The sequence below is a fragment of the Oryza brachyantha genome, chromosome 10 (genome assembly GCF_000231095.2).
Source record: "Oryza brachyantha chromosome 10, ObraRS2, whole genome shotgun sequence".
Lineage (NCBI taxonomy): Eukaryota > Viridiplantae > Streptophyta > Magnoliopsida > Poales > Poaceae > Oryza > Oryza brachyantha.
In genome coordinates this window covers 13,546,476-13,569,570 of record NC_023172.2, presented here as the reverse complement: position 1 = coordinate 13,569,570, position 23,095 = coordinate 13,546,476, and the positions used below count along the sequence as shown (strand labels likewise).

Below are 23,095 nucleotides of genomic sequence, written 5' to 3'. Positions count from 1 at the left end.
AATAATACTAAATTTGCATCATAAAAATCGTATACTAGTAGAGTAATTTTTTATCAACCATTTATTCCAACGAAATAAAATATATCATATATTTTGAAACGTATGGAGCATACCTTTATCACTAAAAGGAATAAATTAATAGCAAATACGAGCCTGCTGTATTATATTTAAAACCGGATGCCCGGTGGACACGTGATATATTTTTGTGTGCATATGAAATTATTAGCTGTAATAAAGAAAAATTGACCAAGACAGTCTTTTCTTAGGCTACTTGTCCCCCGGTTGCCAACTAATTAATCATCGCCCTAGCAATGACATTAATCGAAACCTATCTGTAAGAGCAAAATTTTATTACTCATTGACTTGTTGTTAATCATCCACATGGATTCTTTTGTTATAAGATCGAGAGGTTGGGAAAAACAAATTGCGTTTCATCGGTTATTCTTTCAATGGCATGCCAAAAACTTGTAATAAACAGAAATTTAGTTCCGATTCTCGTGGGTTGGTATTTTTCTAACCGATGATTAATTGTCGTCGCTCCAAAACTTTAGTTGACATTTTAGTTTCTGAAACAATAATTGAATTCTTGTCTATGTATATTGTATCATTCCTTGGCCCTAGTTACTCGGATATTAATTGTTTAACTTGCAGTAGTGTGGTCGAATCAGTCTCCATCTGTTATTAACAATTGGCCATTGATTCCGTTCTCCATTTTGTACAACTTGTTTGATCTGAGGAAGAACAAACACTAGGTGTGGCTAGGGGTGGGTGTTCTGTTTCCTCGGTTTTATCAGGTTGGTTTTTTCGGTTTTATAAGAGTTCGGTCTTCACAAAATACAAACCAACTTAGTTTCATAGAAAGAATTTTTTTTTCTTGAAACCAAGGGGGTGATGGTTTGTTCTTTTCACGTAAAAGCCAAACGGTATATTTATAAAAAAATAATTTATAAACAAGCATTTATATATGTATTTTTATGATATAAAAACCAAGAATAAAAAATAAATCTTATTAAAAAAACATAAAATTAATTCTAAATTTAAATTTAAAATTTAAATTTAAATTTATAAATATAAATATAAGCGAAATGGCCCACCAAAGAAATTGATAGGATGAAAAAACTGCAACTTCGAGTCAGCTCGGTGACGTTGGACTCGGTCTCGATGCCTCGATGGTCAGTAGGAGTATTTTTCTGGCCACGCTAGGTGTAGCTGGCCATTATTAAGGAAGCCACCTATTATACTTTTGGCCCAACAACTGTCGCCTCCGTCCCGTTGCCTTTTTATACACGTTTGACTATTTGTTTTATTTAAAAGATTTACATAATTACTAATTGTTTTATATTATTTTATTTACTGTTAAATATATTTTTATGCATATATAACTTTAAATATTTTATAAAAAAAATAAATAAGACTAATGATCAAACATGTATAAAAAATCGACGACATCGAACATTTAGAGACGGAAGGAGTATTTATGAAGTATGCAATTTGTTATCCACCCTATGCCGCTAATAGATTCACTCTTCACATGCCTATTGATTACATGTGTATTTATAAGATATAGCTTAAATTAGATGTATTTTCTCTGACATTTTAATTAACTAGTAAGCTTGCACGTTAAATCCAAGTTGCGAAAATATAATATTGTAAAAAAATCGCTTTGTCATCTAAAAACTGCACAATTATTTACAAACCACCCGTAAGACCCCCGCGTGTTCCTACATATCCTTAAATCTATATTATACCATTAATATTTAATTTCATATAGTAAATAAAGTAGCAAAATTTATAAGTGATGGCACGACATTTCACTGGATCTTTTATAAAATCATAACATATCGTATGCCAATCCAGATAATAAACGCAACTGTGCAACATCTCCAAGTCCTTCGCTGTCTAGCCAGATATATCATATACCCTCCCTCCTGTTAGAGTAACTGACATGGATTTTTTCACCTTTTTAATTTAATTGTCAAGGTTATGGTAAGTAGGCTAATTTAATAGACATAATCCTAAGCAAACATGCAGCTGTTCATTTGGATTTTTAAATTTATAAGCCTATAAAGTGCTAAGTTAAAAGCTATGCCCGGAAAGCTTTTTTTAAGCTTATTCGAAGTAAAGTTAGCACTTTAATATTAAAGTTGAAGATTTTAAGTCACCAACTTATAAATCATATAAGCCGAAATGTCAGCTTAAAAACTTAAGACAACAAGTCTAAGCTGAAATAAGAAGAGCATGATATTTTAGAGTGACATGTGAGTTACAACGTGATTACACTGCTCCTGCACTATACTTACATCTGAATATTTTTGAGAGATTTTTCATTTTGAAAGGTTTTTTTTAATTAAGGCTCTGTTTAGATGCTAAAATTTTTTGGAAGAAATGTCACATCAGACGTTTGACTGAATGTCGGAAGAGGTTTTAGATACGAATAAAAAAACGAATTTCGCAACTCATCTGGAACCGTGAGACGAATCTTTTGAGCCTAATTAAGTCATCATTAGCACATGTTATTTACTATAGCACTTATGGTTAATTATGAACTAATTAGACTCAAAAGATCCATCTCACGATTTCTCCTATAATTATGCAATTAGTTTTTTATTTTATCTATATTTAATGTTTTATTTAGATATCTAAAGATTCGATGTGATGTTTTTAGAAATAAAATTTGTGAACTAAACATGTTCTAAGACAATCCCATGATTCAATTACAATTACTGTAAAAGCCATATCTCATACACAATTGTAGCACCCAAAACAAGTGGGAAAGGGGGAACCGATAGTTAACGTGCCAATCCTTCGTATGCTGTGAATTTGTGCACGAGATCTTCCGGGGCTCGTCATGTGGTGGGCCCCCGAATACAGTCATCAGCGTGGGCCGTAGCCCGTGAGTTTCAGACTCGGTTTTGGCGAGGGGTCCAGCATTTCTACGGAAAATGGAAAAAAGTCCCCTTAGGTTCTTAGGCTTAAAGTCGTGTTTGTTTTTCATGTTTTAACCGAAATACCAGATATATATACTTCTAAATTTATATAATCTGTTTAAAAAAATCAATCAATAGTTTTAACTTATGTTTTAACTGTTTTACCGATATGACGTTTGGTGGATTCCACGTGTCAGATTATTTTACTTTTTTTTTCTCCTCCCTTATTTTCTTTTTCACTCCCATGCTCTATCTCTCTTGTCTTTCTCTCTTCTCGGCCCTGGCGCACACAGCCGCAGGCTAGAGACGGCGGCGACGGCTTGCGGCGGAGCGGGGCGGGGCGGGGACGGCAACGGCCCGCCCAGGTGGCTCACGGCCGCGACGGTCGAGGCAGGGCTCGCGGCGGCCCGCCCTTGCTCCGGAGGTAGACGCGCGCCGGGAGGAGGACGCTGGTGGCGACGAGGTCCGGGATGGCGCAGAGCGCGCCGACGGGGAGCAACGCGGCGAGGAGGAGCAGCACGGTGCGGCGCCCTTCTCTGTCACGGAGATTAAAGTGAGGCCACATTAAGCTCTGGCTGCAGCCGATGGCATCTAAAGTCTGTTGCATGAGCATTCACCGGTCTCGCAACAGGAGGGGAGGGAGCATCTGCTGTTGGTTTTTCCTGATTTGACTCCCTGTACGTGAAACCAAAACACGGCTTCCAGCAACATGGATGTGTTGGAGAGCTCGTCGGTGGCGGCATCGACGAGGCGGTTCCGGTACAGCTACCTTGCGGCGGCGACGAAGAATTTCTCTGACGAGAGGAGAGAGGAAGATGAGAGGGATGGAGAGAACGAGAGAGAAAAAAAAAACTAACACGTGGGTTTCACCGGACGCATATCAGCAAAAACTAGTGAAAAATTGAGTAAAAATACCGAGTGACCCTTTTCTGAACGGTTATACGAGTTTAGCCGTATACATTTATATTATTGATTTAAGGGACGAAAAATAGACTCGTTTTTAAGTTAATGGACATACGGTGAACACTTTTTTGACGTAATCAAACAATATATTCATAAATATTTTTTGTATGTGTTTTTAGTAATTTAAAACCCATGATTAAAAAATAAAATACAATGAAAAACCCTAGAGTCTACTAAATTTAAGATTAAAAAATTAAATTTTAGCTTATAACCGTGAGCAGGAAAAAATATGGGGTTGGAATATTCCGCAGCCTCCACTTGTCTCGGGAACGCCAACAGAAAAGATTATTATTTCTAAGGGGTTTGCTTGGGACTAATATTTTTTTTTGTCAGTGCCGTATCGGATACATGTTTATATATTTATTATAAATATTAAACGTAAACTATTAGTAAAACTCATCCATAATTTTAGACTAATTCGTGAGACGAATCTATTGAGCCTAATTAATCCATAACTGCTAGAGTAAACATGCACTAATTATGAATTAATTAGTCTCAACAGATTCGCTTTATGAATTAGTCTAAAATTAAGAAATTAGTTTTATAAGTAGTCAATGTTTAATACTCTAAATTCATCCAATACAGCCAGGACTAAAGTTTAGTCTCTACGAACAAACCCCACCTAATTCCAAGCTATGATCAAGTGGCCGCATCGCATCACGCTACCTCTTTTGTGGAAACAAACCATGCGTATCATGATAGCATTATTCTATTGGATACTAGCACATGGGGTGTAGGGGGTGGCAAATCAATATCGCAAATCTCAATACCGACATAACTACTACAGTACGTACGACGTATCCAGTACTTCATCGGTTTTCTTTAACCCATTTGATTCAAATAAATTTCATTGAAATTTTAGACGATTTTGTTTCTATAGAAATTTTTCTTACAAAATCAAATGAATGAATTTTATGAAATCCTATGAAATTCCTATGGAATGCATCTTCATATACCAGTTTTGGAGGAAATTTAACAAGAGGTTGAAACTCATGGAAAAAAAATCCTTTAAGTCTACCTCTCTCCTTAAATTCCTATGTTTTTTCCGTGGTCTAATCAAACAGTTATTTCTACGTTTTTCCTGTGTTTTGCAATCCTTTGTTTTACATCTACATTCCTGTCAAAATTCTATACTTTTTCTATTTCTCCGTTTTTTTATTTTTATGATTCAAAGGGGCCCTTAATTGACACGGATGATTGTTTGTTGATTGTTGGACAGACTATTTGTCTTGTTTTAAAAAATATTATTATATAGCTTGCTATGATTTATTATATTATTAAATAAATTTTAATAAAAACTATGTTTTTTTATATTTACAGAAAAAATTAACGTGGAATAGTGATATACTCCCTTCATTCCGTAATAAGCTATTTTTTTCTTTATCACATAATATATAACTAGCATATTTTCATTATTAAAACAACCAACCACGTTACATGTATGCATACATGCACCTAGGTAATCTAAACGAGAGGTTAGTTATAACTTTTTTCTTGTTCTTTGCGTTAGCGGTGGTTGTGTCTTAGAGCGAGTACGATAACAAAGCTAAGCGGACTCTAGATTTGCAGCTAGCCGCACACGGTCTCGTGAGAGAGATGTGTAGGGCATGGATTAATTGTGTAGGACGTATACGTGTCTAGCTTTTATATCGATACGCTATTACATGATAGATGATGTTTTAATTTTTGAAGTTATTAGCTGGTTGTACTTATATTGCACGAATAGATTTATATTATAGAACCGAGAGAGTACGTGACTACAAGTAACCGACGTCTCTAACATAAAAGTCGATTGGAGTATCAATTGGACTTGAAACAGACTGGCAATAAATTACCCGAAATTATTAATGGCCTAGCCTAGATCAACTACGGGTTGGTTTGGAGTTGGACACAGTATTTTAGTACACGGGCGGGTAGATATGATGTTCACCCGTTATTTGTATGTCATTTAAATAGTCATAAAAAATATAATTTTTTTAACAAGATATATTAATATGAGTTATATCTTTCCATAAACATGCAAGTTTAAATTCGACTTCTATATGCGGTAACAAAAATAATTGTGAATGTGCGTATACTAGTTTTAGTTTATTTTTTGCTTTTTACTACAACTTGTAAAAGTTAAATTTAAGCTTGCATGCTTGTGAAGTGATATAACTCATATTAATCTATCTTATTAATTTTTTACTTCCTCCATATTTTTTATATGACGCCGTTGACTTTTAGGTCTACATTTGATCATTCGTTTTATTTAAAAAATTATATAATTATTAATTATTTTATTATAATATGATCTATTATTATAGGAGCTTTAATTATGCATTATAATTTTGCATATTTGGATATGAATTTTGAATAAAACGAATGATCAAACGTGATCTAAAAATCAACGGTGTCATATATAAAAATATATAAAAAATATAGAGGGAGTATATTTTTTATAACTATTTACACGGTGCCCAAAACAGTCTCCCGTCTGGAGGGACAGGGCTCGTGTTTGATAGGTGTTTGCAATGAATACCCATCTAGCTATTGGTGGCCACATATTCCCATGCATGACACGAGACCTTTTTTAATACTGTACAATTTGATGTTAACTTTGCCACCCTGTTCGTGCCCCGCCTTTTATCTTTTTTTTAAACACCTATTCTTATAAGCTAAAACTTATAAGCTAAAATTTAGATGGTTAGATTTAATTTGATTTTAGAGTATTTCAAATTTTAATTTTTTAACTTAACTTTTAAATAACTAAAAATACATCTATAAAATTTTTATTTATGTTTTTTTTTCTTGACACACCCGAACAATCAGCATAATAACGATGATCCGAACACATATTAAAATGAAATAATACGGCGTCTAGTCATCTACATCGATAAGATCGGGAGTGCACGTCCAAGCATTCACGTATAAATACGTCACCATACTAAACAAGTGAGATCGCACTGTGAACTAGCTGAAGCGCAGTAGCTCTGTGATGATCGAGCTGACGATGAGCCCGGCCATGGCGGTGGGCAGCTCCCTGCCCTGCGACTCACCGCCCTTGCTTCTCTCCTTCGCGATCATGGTAGCTACGGTGCTCTGCGTCTTCGGTCGGCTGCGCGCAAGCAAGCGGCCATGGAACTGGAAGTGGAACACGGCGGCGGTTAGCCGGGACGCCGTCCTCCGCCTCGTCGGCATCCGCCTGGGCGACGTGCGGACGGTCGTCGTCCGCGACGGCGCCGTCGCGGTGGACTCGCTCGTCCGCCGCGCCGACGTGTTCTCCACCCGCCCCGCCGGGAGCGCCCCGACGTCCACCATCTCCGGCGGCCGCGTCCACAACATCAACACCGTGCCGTACGGCCCGCTCTGGGTCGCGCTCCGCCGCAACCTCAGCTCGGAGGCGTTCCACCCGGTGCGTGGCCTGGCGGGCGCCGCGCCGCACCGCGCAAGGGCGCTCGCCTCGCTCGTGGTGGACGTCGCCGCGCGCTCCGGCGCCGGCGGCGTGGTGCCCGTCCGCGACTGCCTGTCCGCCGCGCTCTTCTCGCTCAACGTGGCCACCTGCTTCGGCGACGGCGTGGACGGCGACCTCGTCGAGACCATGCGCGTCGTGCAGCACGAGTTCCTGAGCTTCCTCTCCAAAGCCCGCGTCTTCGGCACCTTCCAGAAGGTGGCGAGGCTGGTGTACCGGGATCGATGGAAGAAGCTGGTCCACTACCGCCGGAGGCAGCAGGAGATGTATCTCCCGCTCATCAGAGCACGCAAGGAGCAGCGCCGTACTCAAGGCACCACGTCGCCGTCGTCGTCGTCGACGGCGTACGTGGACACGCTCCTAGACCTCGAGGTCCCGGCGGCGGACGGCGAGGCCGGGCGGCGGAAGCTCACCGAAGGCGAGATGGTCGGCCTCGTGTCGGAGTACCTGGGCGCGACCACGGGCACGGTGCTCGCCGAGCTGGAGTACATCCTGGCGAACCTCATCCTCCGGCCGGACGTCCAGAGCCGGCTGCGCGCCGAGGTCGAGGCGGCCGGCGGCGAGCCGTGCGCCTACCTGAGGGCGGTGATCATGGAGTCGCTGCGGCTGCACCCGCCGGTGTCGTCCGTGCAGCGGCACATGGGGTGCGACGTGGTGCTCGGTGACGACACGCACGCCGCGCAGGGCAGCGTCGTCAGCTTCGCCATAGAAGAAATCGGCAGAGATAACGAGGTAAAGTCGAAGCCAAACAAGACGCATTAATTTTTTTTTCTTCGGTTACCTATATATACCATATGGAATATTATACTGGTTTAACATAACTACACGCGCATCCATCCATAGATACGTTTTCTAGCATAGTTCGAGAGATCTATACCCACTACTCACCATTGGTGCTTTCTCCCGTGGTGTTGCAATACAATATTCATTTCTACTTAAAATAATAGAAAAATCTGTAACCGTGTCATTATGATTTTGTAAAATTGGAGATATGATATTGAAATCTCACCGACATATAAGAACTATGTGAGTCAATGACACGTAAGCCAGGATGACATAGTAAAATTATAATGGCATATATCCTTTTCAAGAGAAGGGTTTTTCATGAAAAACACCAAATAGTATATTTGTAATAAAAATATTTATTAATATAACTTTTATAAATATTTTATTAGCTATCTAAAAGTAATGCTACAAATAAACTTTAGGGAAGAAAACCTCAAAATCAACTTAAACTTAAGATTGAAAATTTAATTTTGGCTTATAAACATAACTAGTAATAAAAAGATGGGGTGGGTTGTTTAAAACGTAAGATACTATTTATCGCTACCTGTTATATCAATCACCTTATGTTCAAAATTATTATAATTTTACCCTCGCTAACCCTTTTATCCGACCTACTTCTCATTTATTGAGATATATCGTACTCTTTTTTTTTCTAAATCTTAATCACCTACAAACAGTTAGAGCAAAGATTTTAGGACGGGGATAACAGCAAATCGATCAGTAGTAGTAGCAGCACTAATCTAGCTCGTGACTTATATCGAGATTATTCATCCCATCGAATATTACCTTAATATTTTAAAACGAAGAGGAGATGGTACGTCCGTGCTAGTTTCACACCCTAATTTCATGCGAAACTGTTTTAAACACACGGGTCCACCCGTGTGCTTGCATGTCACCTAAATAATTATCAAAAATATATATAAAAAAATAATAAGATAGATTAATATGAGTTATATCACTCCACAAACATGCAAATTTAAATTCAAATTCTACGAGTTATAGAAAAAACAAAAATAAATTGAAACTAGTATACACACATATTTTTATTATTTTTGTTACCACGTATAGAAGTTTAATTTAAAATTGCATGTTTATACATTGATATTTTTTACCGACTATTAGATAACATCCAAGTTTTTCCCTAATTTCATCTGCCAACTCCATGAATTTAAACAGATATGGGCATCCGCGCAAGAGTTCCGTCCGGAGAGGTTCATGCCGGGCGGCGAAGGGGAAGGGGTGCGGCTGGCCCTCGGCAGCAAGCACCAGGAGGAGGCGACGAAGGTGGTGAAGATGATGCCGTTCGGCGCCGGGCGGCGGCGGTGCCCCGGGATGGGCTACGCCATGCTGCACCTCGAGTACTTCCTCGCCAGCCTGGTCGCCGCCTTCGAGTGGCGCCGCGCCCCCGGCGAGGACGGGGAGGTGGACCTCACGGCGGACTACGGCTTCATCACCGCCATGCAGCGCCCTCTCCGCGCGCTGGTCGTGCCGCGGACGCCGCCGGCGAACGCACGCTCGTGTGTTGGCGTAGCGGTTAATTAGTTGAGTTTTTTTATGGTATTTTAAAAAATATCTTGAGTTATCATATTTTTAGCGTAAAAATTTAGTAACTTGAGTTATAATACTTTAAGATAATAGAATTTTACGCTAAAATTTGTGATACCTCGAGGTATTATTAAAGATGATAAAAAAACCTAATTAGTTACTAGCACGGGAGATGATCATTTTTTAGATGTGATGGGAAGAATAAAATTCCTAGCTGCGGTTATTGCATCATATGATGCGCCCAGCTAGCGTAAGATTGATCATCTTGAAACAGGTTTCGAATAAAAATGGAGGGCGGGTCGTCGGCTGATCGATGTGCGCAAATTATATGTCTTCCATGTTAATGGAATAGGGCAAAGCGCTTGCCTTTGTTTTCTATAAAAATCGTATGCGTCCACTTTTTTTCGAAAAATAAATGTGTGCTGACCGAACTGAGAGTTCACAAATGATATATTCAGGTGACGAAATTTGAGGGGACATGTTGTTATTGTCATCCAATTTAACGCAGCTACACTCGTGGCACATACTTTGGGCCAATGCCTCATTTCCATTTCCTTTTTCAGTTTTGATATAAATCACCAGAGTGATTTTTTCCAATGTAACTATATTTTAATTAAGTGTAATTATATATTCGCTGCGTCATTTAATAAAAAGCAGAAAGTACATGTTCAAGTACGACTCCTCTCCCGGCTACCAGTTAAGGCTCCGTTGAGTTTCTAATATTTTTAAAAAAACATCAAATAAAATCTTTAGATACTTAAATAGAAATCATGATACGAATCTATTGAGCCTAATTAGTTCATAATTAATCATAAGTGCTACAGTAACCTATGTGCTAATGACAGATTAATTATGTTCAAAAGATCCGTAAGGTTTCCAGGGAAGATATGAAATTAGTTTTTTTATTTGTATCAAAAATCCTTATAACATCCGATCAAACATCTAACTAGGATAATAAAATTTTCTTTCGCGAATACGAACAATTACCAGCAGGGAACTAGTAGCCTACAAGAACGGACAGGCATCAGCTACTGTTCAGCGTCAGGCTGCACGCAGCGACCAGATCTCAGAGCGATCAGTGAGCAGATATGGGCACAAACACTTCGGAGGTGTAGCTCCTCCGGCGACGCGTCGAGAAAAAAATATATCCTCTCGTGGTGTAGTAGGTAGCAAATCAATATTGCAAGAAAATCTTGTCCAACCATACATATGTGGTTGCTGCAGGTAGTAAATCAATATTGTAACGAAATCTTCCCCAACCAGATTTTTACGGAAAAAAACTGAGAATAATACGAGAAGAACGCAGCCTATGTTCCTACAATTTTTTTTTACGGAATTGCTATATGACATCTGAATGAAATTTGAGGATAAAATCCTACAGATTTTGAACCATTGGATCCATGCCAAGATTCGTGCATGACATTCTCTCCTCCAACTCTGGCGAGCTCCCCTTCTTCTCCGGCCCCGACAACACCCCTAACTCCGGCAGTGAGCATACGAGTTAGGGTCTGGGGTTAGGGTGCCGGGGGGGGGGGGGGGGGGGAGGGGGGAGGGGAGGGGTTGTTGGAGGGGGAAGATGGGGTTTCCTTTGGGCTTAGAGGAATGGCCATGGGTGGCGGAGGACCGGCGGTGGGCGGTGGACTCCGACAGGCGGCGAGGTGGCGACGGCGCCGTCAAAGCCGCAGGGATGGAGGAGGGTGGTGGGCTGGTGTTGGCAACGGGGGCAAAGCAAGCGGAGATTAGGAGGCACCGTCAGCTACGGGGAGCAATCGGTGGTGGTGGATCCGGCGGAGAGGAACCGCCGGAGACGGGGAAGACGGCAGGACGGGAAGGGGCGACGTCGTCATCACCTTGAGAAGAAAGAGAGAGGAGAAGGAGGAGCGGGGAGGGGAAGGGAGCTCGTCGGGGGGAGAGGGCTCACCGGCGCTGTTGACTCCTTCCGGCCAGCCGGCGAGACGGGCGGCGGTGCGGTGGGGCGATGGTGGCGGTGCGGTGGGGTGGTGGCGAGCAGAGAAAAAGGGGATGGAGAAAGAAATAGTGTTAGGGTCTATATGAATCTTAAAGCAGATCCAATGGTCCAAAATTTTAATGACAGTGGTGGGATTTTCTGTCACACGATGTATAGGCAGCCCTTTTTTAACGGATGGAGTATTTTACCGACTGCCCTGATCTAACATCTAGGTGGGCCTTAATTCAATCTGTCCACGTGTCTATATGTAAGACATTTGGACTTAAAATCTCGGCCTATTAACACTGCATGAACAATGGACCAGAATTTTGGCCCATCTAATCAGGCCCACCGAGAAGGCGAGAAGGACCCTAGGAGATATATGATAGTAGTACTGCCCTGATCTCATCGATCGCACGGTGCTAATTTTGCTAAACGCGTGCGGTCAAATTAAAAAGACAGCAGCGAGCTGCGAGGCGAGACAAAGGACATATTTGGAGAAATTTAGATCATGAGAAGCAGCTAGATTCTTACTTCATTTTATAGAATCTGTTACTACATAATTTTAGAAGCTATGAATCATTTGGGGCAGTTCTGTCAGAAGCAACTTTTAGAAAAAGCTGCGGCTGAAAAAAAAACTCCTCAAACAGACCTAAAGGCCAGCCCAGACCAGGACGAGTCCACACTCGTTCTTTTCTCGAAGAAAAGATAAAGATTTTCTAATTTTAATAGCTATTCACTGATATAAATAAATAAAAGAAGTAGATACAATAAAGTTGAACGTCTAATTTTAAAAATGGCACGATAAATTTCCTATATAAAAAATTTAAACGCATGATTTAGTAATCTGAAAAGCCCGACAAAAACAAGAAAAGAAAGCTATGGAATGTGAGCCTCCGCAGCACCATTCCATTCAGTCGTGGATGGAAGGATGCATGCAGGCCGCCGCAACGGCAGCGCGCGCTCCCAACCGCGCGCGTGCGTGCGATGCGAGCAGGCGCAACGGACGGACAGAGAAGCCAAAAGGGTAGCGCACGCGGCGGCATCCGCATCCGCATCGGCAGCGGCAGCAGGTAAGCCGGTGTTTCGGCGGCCGCTCGCTTGGTGGGTAGCGCGCGGCCGCGCTCGCGCTCGCGGTCGCGGGACGCGCCCGTGCTAATGCTTCCTTCCTTCGGCAAGAGCAGCTGGCTGGCTAGCCGGTAGCGCGGGGCAGCGCAACATCCTCGCGGCCTCGACCGCGCTACTGCTGTCTGTCGCGCGGTTAATTCGGCCGTGCCGTCGCCCTCCCTTTTTACCCGCTCGCCTTGCTTTGCTTCTGGGGACCGAAACCGGTAGAGCCGTAATGTAGACTGAGATAGGCCTGCTCTTTTCGCGCCTAACTCATCTTGACACTGTTGCCAGGTTTGCAAACGGGTTAGGTGGTCTGTGCTTGGTGAACAATCACGAACAACGCTAGGGGTGATCGACGTGATTGCAAACAAAAAAATAATTCGTTAATAAAAATTTCACGTAAACGTATTATTAGTGGTTTAAAAGTCAATGCTATAAAATGAGCTTCGATAAAAAAAGCCTTCAAAATCAACTTAAAATTTAATGTAGCAAAATTTTGGATAATAAACATAAGCAGAAGCTAAAAGACTACGATGATATTTTCTTAGGGAGCAACTCACCGATCGACCCTATTCCTGGTCAGGGATATTAGGCTAGATAATAGTGACTCAGCTGCCTAACCCGGCCGACGTTTGGTTATGATTTATCCAATCCAATGTCATGTGATAATCTCCTCTCCTCGAACGAATCTCTCCCAGGCTAGCTCCCAGCCATGGCTGGGGATGCCCTATCAGATTGGCAGCATCAGCGTTTCTACAGGCGTTTGCGTCTGCTTGCATGAGCCTGGCCTGGGCCATGTATCGATCCATGAGACGATGATATATATTCGCTGCGTCATCTAAAAAGCAGAAACTACCGGTTACAGTGTACAACATGTCAGTCGCTACTCCAGAATCCTCGACGTACACACACATATGTACAGAATTCCCAGGAGAGAACTCGCACACACATGCAAATATACACGCAGAGAACCAGCCTGCAAGAACGGACGAGGCGTCGGCTAGTGTTCAGCTGCAGGCTGCAGCTAGCAGCTGCATGCAGCGACCACACAGAGCGATCAGTGCAGAGCTACCTGCTTGCCTTATCAAAACCTCGTTATAATACATTACTCCCGCTGTTTATTTTATATTATAAGATTTTTTGATTTTATCTTGATTCATCAGTGTATCATTCTGTATGTTTCGTATATGTTTTTAGATTTACTAACACATATATAAATTTAGGTTAGATTCATTCACACATATGAATTTAGGTAACGATAGAATGTCTTATGATAAATTTAGATAAAGATAGAATGTCTTTATAATATGAAAGGGGTAATAAAGGCCAACTCTCCAGTGCATTTTACTGTTAGTATTATACTACCAGTAAAAAAGATATTTTTTACTTTGTTAATTACTTGATTAACAGTATTTTGTAATTTTATTTTTTGCAATAAAGATCACATACAGTAAAAAGGACGATATTACTCCTTTAAATTTCTGTTACACCTAATATTATTGGTAGTATAATTTAATCAGAGCCGTCCGATAAAAACATATCAACGGTATAGATTAAATTCTACTATCAGTGAAATACACCGGAGTCAGCGCCGGTAATAAAAACTAAAACAACGCATCACTGCTACCATACTAACAGAGTACTGCTATAGCAGTGTAGGAGTAGCATACTAGGCATTGGTCCTTGATTACTGCGTGCTGCTGCTTCGCTTCAGGGTCCAGTCTTCAATTTGTTAAGACAATGGAAATCTGTAGCATCCTGGCATCTACCATAACACATACAACCAACAAGTTTTTAAAGAAATAATAGAAATATGAAAAGTGATGGGACTCAACCCCAACTACCCTTTTAGATGGATAAAAACAACTGAAAGGATAAAAAGAATCATCAGATCCTAATTCCCAAGTAAGCTTATATGTGTTGCATCACCCATAATACAATAAGAGATTCTTGACAACCGATTCCAAAAATACAGCACCATGTCCAGTCTTCACTTGATGCTAAGTTCTGAAGAGATGCAGACACAAGAGTGGTTGAGGCTTTAACAGTTTAAGCTGTAGCTCTTCGGTTTGTGAGCTACTGGTACAGTAACAAAAAGAAGTTGCTTAGGTTAAGGAGCTAGCTAGCACTGTACCGGTACTTTGCTGAATATCCAACGCCGTAGACGAAGTACGCGGTACATGTGGGCGTGAAGGAATTAAACTATTGTGTTCTAGCTGCAGCTGCCTGGTCCCCGATCGAGCTCGCGTTTTCCTGCTGCTGCATGCTTACATCAGGGTATACAGAAATCGGCGAAGAAACCGTCGCAGTTACCGCGATTATCGTACAAAACTGTATAACCGAATAGGATAATCGTGCTTTGTCGGATGGGAAAAATTAAACCTTTTGCCACTCTTACGAGTGGTCAAAGCAGATTTGTTACTCGCTGTCTATGACATGTGGTTCATCATGAGTCTATGACATATGGATCTGGTACAAATCTGTTATGAACATCTGTAAGAGCGACAAAAAGTTAAATATCTCGTCGGACGATGGTTTTAGAGGTAATGTAAACCTGCTTACATCCGAGCGACAAAGCCGAGCAGGACAAGCCGATTCCTGGGATGATGATGATGATGCTTCAGAATTGGAGAAGATTGGGAAAAATATCGCTCTTGCTGATGACGAACCGCCGCTGAAATCGCGACCAATTTGGTGTCAAATCGTCGAGAGAAAAGCAAGCACACATTCTTAACCTCTGGCAATTGATAGTACGGGCAAACGAGTAGGTGAACCAAACCAGCAAATTCGGCGTCTTTGGACAGCTATGCTGGAAAGGCCCCCAAATAAAGCGCCATTAAAACGTACGCCAGAGATTGTTCAAGACACGGTTCGTGTTAATTACATTACATGCCGTGGAGACATTTTGATTGCAATCTTGCATAGATTAATCTCTTTTTTTTTTGTCGAACGAAAATGGACGTGTACAAGAGCTACCTCCATGGATCGTCAGTTAATCAATTAATTAATTAATTAATTTCTCTGGTCTATGGATCGCCACATGTACACTCAAATTAAGCTGGAGAGATTGATCAATGTTTCCTGCGTGCATGCGTCATGGAGGCCGTAATGCCATTCATCTGCAGCGAGATTACGGATTAATGCTGCTGTAGAATAATCCCAGTCCCAATCAAGTCCATGAATGCGGCAACTGTGTCTAGTATATACGTACAACTATCTCCCAGCACCTTTTTTTTTTTTTGGCACTGAGACGTTATCTTCTACGGTAGCGGTAGCGTGCGGTAAATTTAAATCTAATTGTGTTTTTCTATAAGTGCGTTAAATATTTTATTTGAAACTTTGGTGAGATATATTACCAATCCATCTATTTTAACATGCTATATGATATGCAAAATTTTATCATAATATTATATATTTTAGTTTTAATATTTTATCCCTAAAAATTTCTAATACATATACTATTGATATTGATATAGTATAATAAAATCAGATTCATTGGATCCAAAATAATAGATAGCTCATAACCATTCGAGTATATATATCTTTTTTAAAAAATCCTTTTTTATAGGCAATTAAGGTCTATGCATATATATTATATACTGTTTCTGCATTATGATCAAACAGGCCTAACATAATGGAGCTTGACCAGGTTAAGAACTGTTAAAACCAGGTAGACCGACCGATCAACTGAATGTAGCAACATCAGAGAACAGTATTATACGCTGATAGGCTGCAGGTAGTCACATGGCTAACCATCTAGGTTATCTCGTTAACCGAAGTCGTATTAACTTGCTCAATGGAACGGCGTGGAACCTACCATTCTGAGTGTCTGAACCTGTAGTTTGCAACCAGTTAATCAAGATCAGCAACATCACTACTGTGTGTGTGTGTGTATGACGCATCTAGTCCAGTGAATTCAGAGTCTGCGACCATGATCGTTTCAGTAAAAAGATGGAGCTGAACTATACAAATCACACTAGGTTCGGTTCGCCTGAACAAACTAAGAATATTCTGACATGTGAAACGAGGCAGTTATTAGCACACGATTGATTGGTTATTAATATTTAAAATTCAATTTAAATGTTTCATATAAATTTTTATATATGATTTTTGAAAAATACGTACTATTTAACGATTTAGAAAACATGTATGTTTACTTAGAGACGAGGGAGTAGTCTAGTCGATCCGCTGGTTCAAACACAACCTTAATTAAGCGCAACCTTCAGCCGGATTTTGTCCCTGTTTACACATCAGAGTCCAAACAATACAGCTAATGAATGCTACCTCTTTCTAGAAAAAAACATATTTTAACATATTAAGGATAAGTTATAGAGGAGAACAAAGGGCCGAAATATCATTTATTGGTAAGTGAGTATGTAAGGATTATTAAATAGATAAAACTCTTCGATTTCCATATTGAGGGTACTACCTAATCTGTCTCCAAAATACTTTATCTTTTCTCCATCCCACACATATCGGTACAAATCCAAAAAACAATAAATGAATTTGTTACCATTTTAACAAAATTCAATGCATTTATCCCCACTTTTACCAACTCTAATACAATGATCGCTTTAAGATTGAAGTTTTTGTCGGAAAATTACAAAAGGCAAAAATGAAGTTGGATGAAGGGAGTAATCCATGTGTCCCAACGTATAACTTCTTATAGATCTTTATATAGTCTTCGAGATGCTACTTTAACTAATAATTTTTTTTATAAAACATAAGTTTTAAATAAAAAGAATTACATATTGTTAGAGATTGTTTAATGATACTGGAGGAATATCTGTACATTATAACAAAATTATATATTAATCCAAAACACTGGCAGAACTATCTTTATTATTGTTTTAATATAACATAATGGATCTGTTTGAATGGTCGCACATGTCGGGACATAGTTGTGCTAGGTGCACGCAAATTTAACATCCACACCATCACTAGAGTTTGTTTAAAGATATATAGGAATATCATAGCATCATTATTACCGATCGATCTTTTTATTTTTTTTATTAATGTATAGATTTCGAAATATTTAATTTAGTATTATTCTAAAAATAACTATATTTTAAGACGTAGGAAACGTGTAATAATATAGGAATTGTTTTATTCTGAGACAACGATCCATAGCAACGTGAGCTGAAACATGAAAAGACGATGACTGCGATGCGGCCGATCAACTCGGAGGACTCTGGGCTTTTTTTCCCCTTCATATAATGGAATTAATTTGTATTTGCTTTAAAGAAGTTACGGCCAATAATAATTATCACAGGGATTACACGGTGAATAATAACCGAGAGATGCTGCAGGATTTGATGACCGTATGTATCGAGGCAGCGGCGCACTGCGAAGCTGGCTGGCGCTGGTAATTTGCTGACATGTGCGGTGTTCCTACTCCACCACCACCGTACCCTGCCTGCGCTGCACAGCTGTTGGGGTTGGGGACCAAGAAAAAACACACATTCCGTTGCTCGATCGGAGTCCTGTCGAGCTAGCTGACACAAACCTCGCAGGGAACTCGACTCCATGGAAACGTCTCCACTCCGCCGTATCTTCAGCTCCCCAAAACTGCGCTCACTCCCATCATCATTTCGTAGTTTCGCTGGTTGAAGTTTAGTTAAAATTTAAATTTTTAACTTTAAATTTATAGCTGATTTAGAGATTTTTATTAAGTTTATTTTTTAACAACTTTTAGAGCGCTAACAATGTATATAAAAGTTTTATTCGTAAATTATTGTTTTTTTTTGCAAATATATGGTTTGGCTTTTTTATGAAAAAGACAAACAATCACTTCATTGTTTGTTTGCTATACTTCAGTACTCGATAGTATTAGATGGTCATTTTTTCATTTCTTTTGGGAAAATACTCACACACGAAACATAATTTGTATGTACGTGTTTTTAGTTATCTAAAATCAAAAGCTAAAAAATAAATTACGATAAAAAACCTCATATTTAATTTTAAATTTATGGTTCCAAATTTAAATTTTAGTTCACAAGTATAAACACAAGCCAAATGGTGAGACTGTCAGTGTTACACAAGGAATCAGAAGGACATATCATGGCTTAATTGGACCATCAATCAGCTCGTGCAAATTAGTCGTCCTGCTTGGAAAGGAAGAAAACCGCATGCGCACGGAATGAGAAGAGGCAATTTGTCGGTTTTGAGTCATCAGCAAAAGAAAGGACAACAAGAACCCAAGCGTATTTCGGCTCTTGTCAGTTTAGAAGGATAGCCTTGGGAATTCTGAATATTGATTGATTCAGGAGCGTATGATAAAGGCGATGAAACATGAATGAAGCAACACAAAATAATATATTTGCTAAATAAATTTGACGTTAAAAGGCTAATCTTGAGATAATAGACTACTGCAATGGAAAAACTTTAAAATAAAGTTACAAATTTTAATTTTTAGTTGGGGCAAGTTGATATTAAGAGCGTGATTCATCTCGACTCAATAACTATCCTCATCCTGCTCAGAGAAAATAATAGACCGATCAAAAATCATATTCTTTACCCTCGAAATAAATCTCTAGCCCCACTTTCTATATATCATAGATAAAAATTAATGGAAATTTAGAGATCTCTATGGACCTAGAACCGATAATAAGGGCTCAAAGACGTCCCGCTTCTATGTTAGATCCGTCTTAAGTTTTAAGTTTCTTCAACACCCAGCCCCAGGCCAATTATATTTGTGGCGCCACATCTTCATCCACATCGTAAGCAGGCAGCCATGCATGTATCGGCATCACTGTCCAAACGGTAGCTGCAATACTGCAAACAATTTCTCGAGCTCGAAGCCTCGTTGTAGAGGTTTTTTTTTTGGGTGTTTCTCCCTTGGAAGGTAGCAGCATCTCTCTCTCACAGACCAACCAGGCCGAACTGAAGAACCCCAAAACCAAAATCCAGCGACCATAGAGCCTGTTCAGTTCCCAATTTTTTTTTCAAAAACATTACATCGAATTTTTGGACACCTAAATAAAGCATTAAACATAGATGAATTAAAAAACTAATTGCACAGTTATGGAAGAAATCTTGAAACGAATTTTTAAGCCTAATTAGTCTATGATTAGCCATAAGTGCTACAGTAACCAACATGTGCTAATGACGGATTAATTAGACTCAAAAGATTCGTCCTGCGGTTTCCAGTCGGAATCTGAAATATTTTTCTATTCGTGTCCGAAAACTTCTTCCGACGTCCAATCAAACGTTCGATATGACCTCTTTAGCAAAAATTTTTACCAACTAAGCACACCGGATATCCCTCTCTGAACTGTCACCTCCCCCCCCCTCTGCATGCGTGCTGTAGCATACCATGCAGCCGTTATTGCTAGCTAGGCAATGTTGGCCGGCAATCGGCTTAATTAGGGCATTCTCAACTTATAACATTTTCTAAAAACTTCCCATCATCAAGAAATTAGTACCGGACACTACTCTTTCAATACAAACATCACTATTTCACATTTAAATTTAATGCTACTTATCTCACATGATATCTTGGATGTTGTGCAGAAACCATGTCTTATGCAAGACATGGTTTTATTCTCTTTCCTCATTTATTCACTTGCCACATCATCTTATGTGACAACTTATTTAATGCTATAGACACCATCCTAGTCATTGGGTTGAGAATGCCCTTATTAGTACTATTCTTTGTTTCCAATTAGGATTTTGGATCCTTTTAAAAGTCATGCTTTACTAGCTCCTGGGGTTAGCAAAGACGACGAAAGCCGGCCGATTTTTGCGGTTTTCAATGTTTTTGTGTGGCTTGGAATCAATTTTTGGTTAAAAATTTGAATGGTTTTTGATGAATTCAAATGTCAAACAGTTAATCGATCAAAGTTCAGTCAAGTCAGTCAAAATGAGGTCGAAATTTGTTGAAAAATGTGATACCGACTAGGCTCAGATTTTGATTATCGTTCGGTAATGTAAACCCTGCATGCTCCTAAACCATGTCTTTCGTAAAAAAAAAAGTCCTCATTGAACCTTCCTTTTTCACTATGTAAGTTAGGGATTGTTTAGATGGGGCTAAACTTTTTAGCCCTATGTCATATTGGATGTTTGGATACTAATTTGAAGTAGTAAATATAGACTATTAATAAAACCCATATATAATATTGGACTAATTCGTGAGACGAATCTAATGAGCCTAATTAATCAATGATTAGCCTATGTGATGCTACAGTAAACATTTGCTAATTATGGATTAATTAGGCTTAAAAAATTCATCTCGTAGATTAGCTCTTATTTATGAAATTAGTTTTTTTATATTAGTTTATGTTTAATGACTAGGGACTAAAAATAATTCCCTAGAAACAAACACCCCTTAATTCGGTTGTTTATACCTCGAATAAGTATCACAAACATTAAATAATCTTTCAATCTTAATTAGCTACTAGTCGTATCTATCTATCTCAAGCACCACCTAAGCTTCTCGTTCTATGATTGTTAGCCTGTTACGTATAGTCAAAATTTAAAATTTTAATATTAAGTTTAGTGTCCTTTTTCATCATCTATTTTAATTTAATTTTAAACCACTTAAGGACATACATATAATATTTTTATCTTTAAATTATTTTTGGTTGTTTTGTTTATTTTTTTGGGGCTTATCAGGTGTAGTTCAAAGTTTCAAACCAACAGAGAACTTGGCTGCAGAGATCACCGGCCAATATAACGCAAGGATCTTGGAGAAGCCATTGTCAAGGGGCCCCCCATGGATGCATGTGGCGTTTTCCATCGGTTTGGTTTGGCTTGGTACTCTGGCTGTGTGTTTGATTTTGTCATATAGCTATTAGGAGTACTTAGTTTTTGGCTTTGGATAGAGGTTGCCATAGAGAGAGACAGCAACACACAACTTTGTTTATTCGGAGAAGAAGGATCCTGATCTGCTCCTGGGATCGATTGAATCCTGATCAGGGTTGTTTTGATCTCTGACAGAGGCTTTTGTGATTGTTATATCAGCTGCATATTTTATGCGAGTTCTATATTTCATCAGGAATATGAACAGCATCTGGGAGCATTTCTTAATTAGATTTCTCTTTCAATTTAATGTACTGTTTTTGGAGAAGTGAGATGAGATGCAAACAAACAAGTACTGGTTGGTCAACCAAGTACGAAGAAGCAAAATTTTCATCTTCCAAAGAGCACAGAAAAATCCCAATTTTGAACAGCTATTCTACTGTAACTATAAGCATCGTTTGAATTTTTCTAGCGATTGGGTCAAATCAAGCTAAAAAATTTCGATTCTTCCACTGTTCGGTGACGTTATTCAGATATCAGAAATGGTCAGTTTAATCAATTTTTTTACTACTCTCTGATGCAAGCATGGAAAGGAAAAAAGTGGTAGTAACCATAAACTTGCAGTTGACGCTAGAACAAGGACCACCACCTGGCCTGTCTGCAGAAGCGAACAGATAGCACTAGGAGCAAGCAAGCATCAAAATACGAGTCCAATTCAAGAAGAAATTAATACTATCAAGAAAAATGCAAAATAAAATGGATACATCCATAAAAAAATGGTAGACAATAATGAAATAAAAATGCATGGATAGATGGATAGATAGATAGATATACACGATATAAATCAAGCTATATCTGAAAATAAAATCGCCCATGAATTGGTGCTACTCATTTATTGGTATGTATATCTTGGAGATACGCAAGATTAGAAGGCGTATATTTGGAGTATCAGCATTGAAGAGATTCCCTTCTGATACAAGCACACGTAACGTATTCGTATCTGTTTCGTATTTTCCTGTGAATACGCAAATAAAATAATCAACTCGGTATTTCGAGTGGGATTTTTTCTTTTTTTGGAGGGTCACATGGCTTTCCGCGTGAGGGAGAGGGGGGGACAGGGACCTCGACTCCTCGAGCGCTCCTACACGCGTAAGGTTATGACAGGTGGGCCCCACGCTGCGTGGGGCCCACGTGGCAGTGTCCGGTGTGCAGCTGGGCAGCGCAACGAGCAGGGTGACCACACCACACACACGCCACGCTCCGCGCATGGATGATGGATGGATGGTATCATTCGCATACAATCCAGTTGAACCGCACCAGCAAAATACCAAAGGATGATCGATCAGCCACTTGTTTTACCCGGGGTGCCAGATCAATTGATGGATCAATCGATCATTCTCCTCTTTATATTCCACACGGCTGAATCATTTTTTTAAAAAAATAATTTTGCAGCTCGAAATTTCACACCTCTATATTAGAAATGAGGTAGTACAATATTCTCGGATGTTCTTTTTATACGTTGAAACGAATGGCGTAACGGTTGGATTAAATGGCAACGACACACGCTCTTATGTTCTAGGATTAACTGATATAACGGTTTTTTGTCGCTTAGTTAATAAAAACAAA

The 23,095-nt window shown here is 39.6% G+C and overlaps 1 protein-coding gene across 1 annotated transcript; it reads left to right on the top strand.

Annotated features, from left to right (window-relative positions):
* The first annotated feature begins 6,851 nt into the window (after nt 1-6,851).
* On the top strand, nt 6,852-10,332 carry LOC102713124 (cytochrome P450 89A2-like). The gene is made up of 2 exons (XM_040528397.1): nt 6,852-8,073; nt 9,304-10,332. Exons 1-2 carry the CDS (start codon nt 6,868-6,870, stop codon nt 9,667-9,669), a joined length of 1,572 nt encoding a protein of 523 aa, XP_040384331.1. The 5' UTR covers nt 6,852-6,867; the 3' UTR covers nt 9,670-10,332.
* The last annotated feature ends 12,763 nt before the right edge of the window (nt 10,333-23,095 follow it).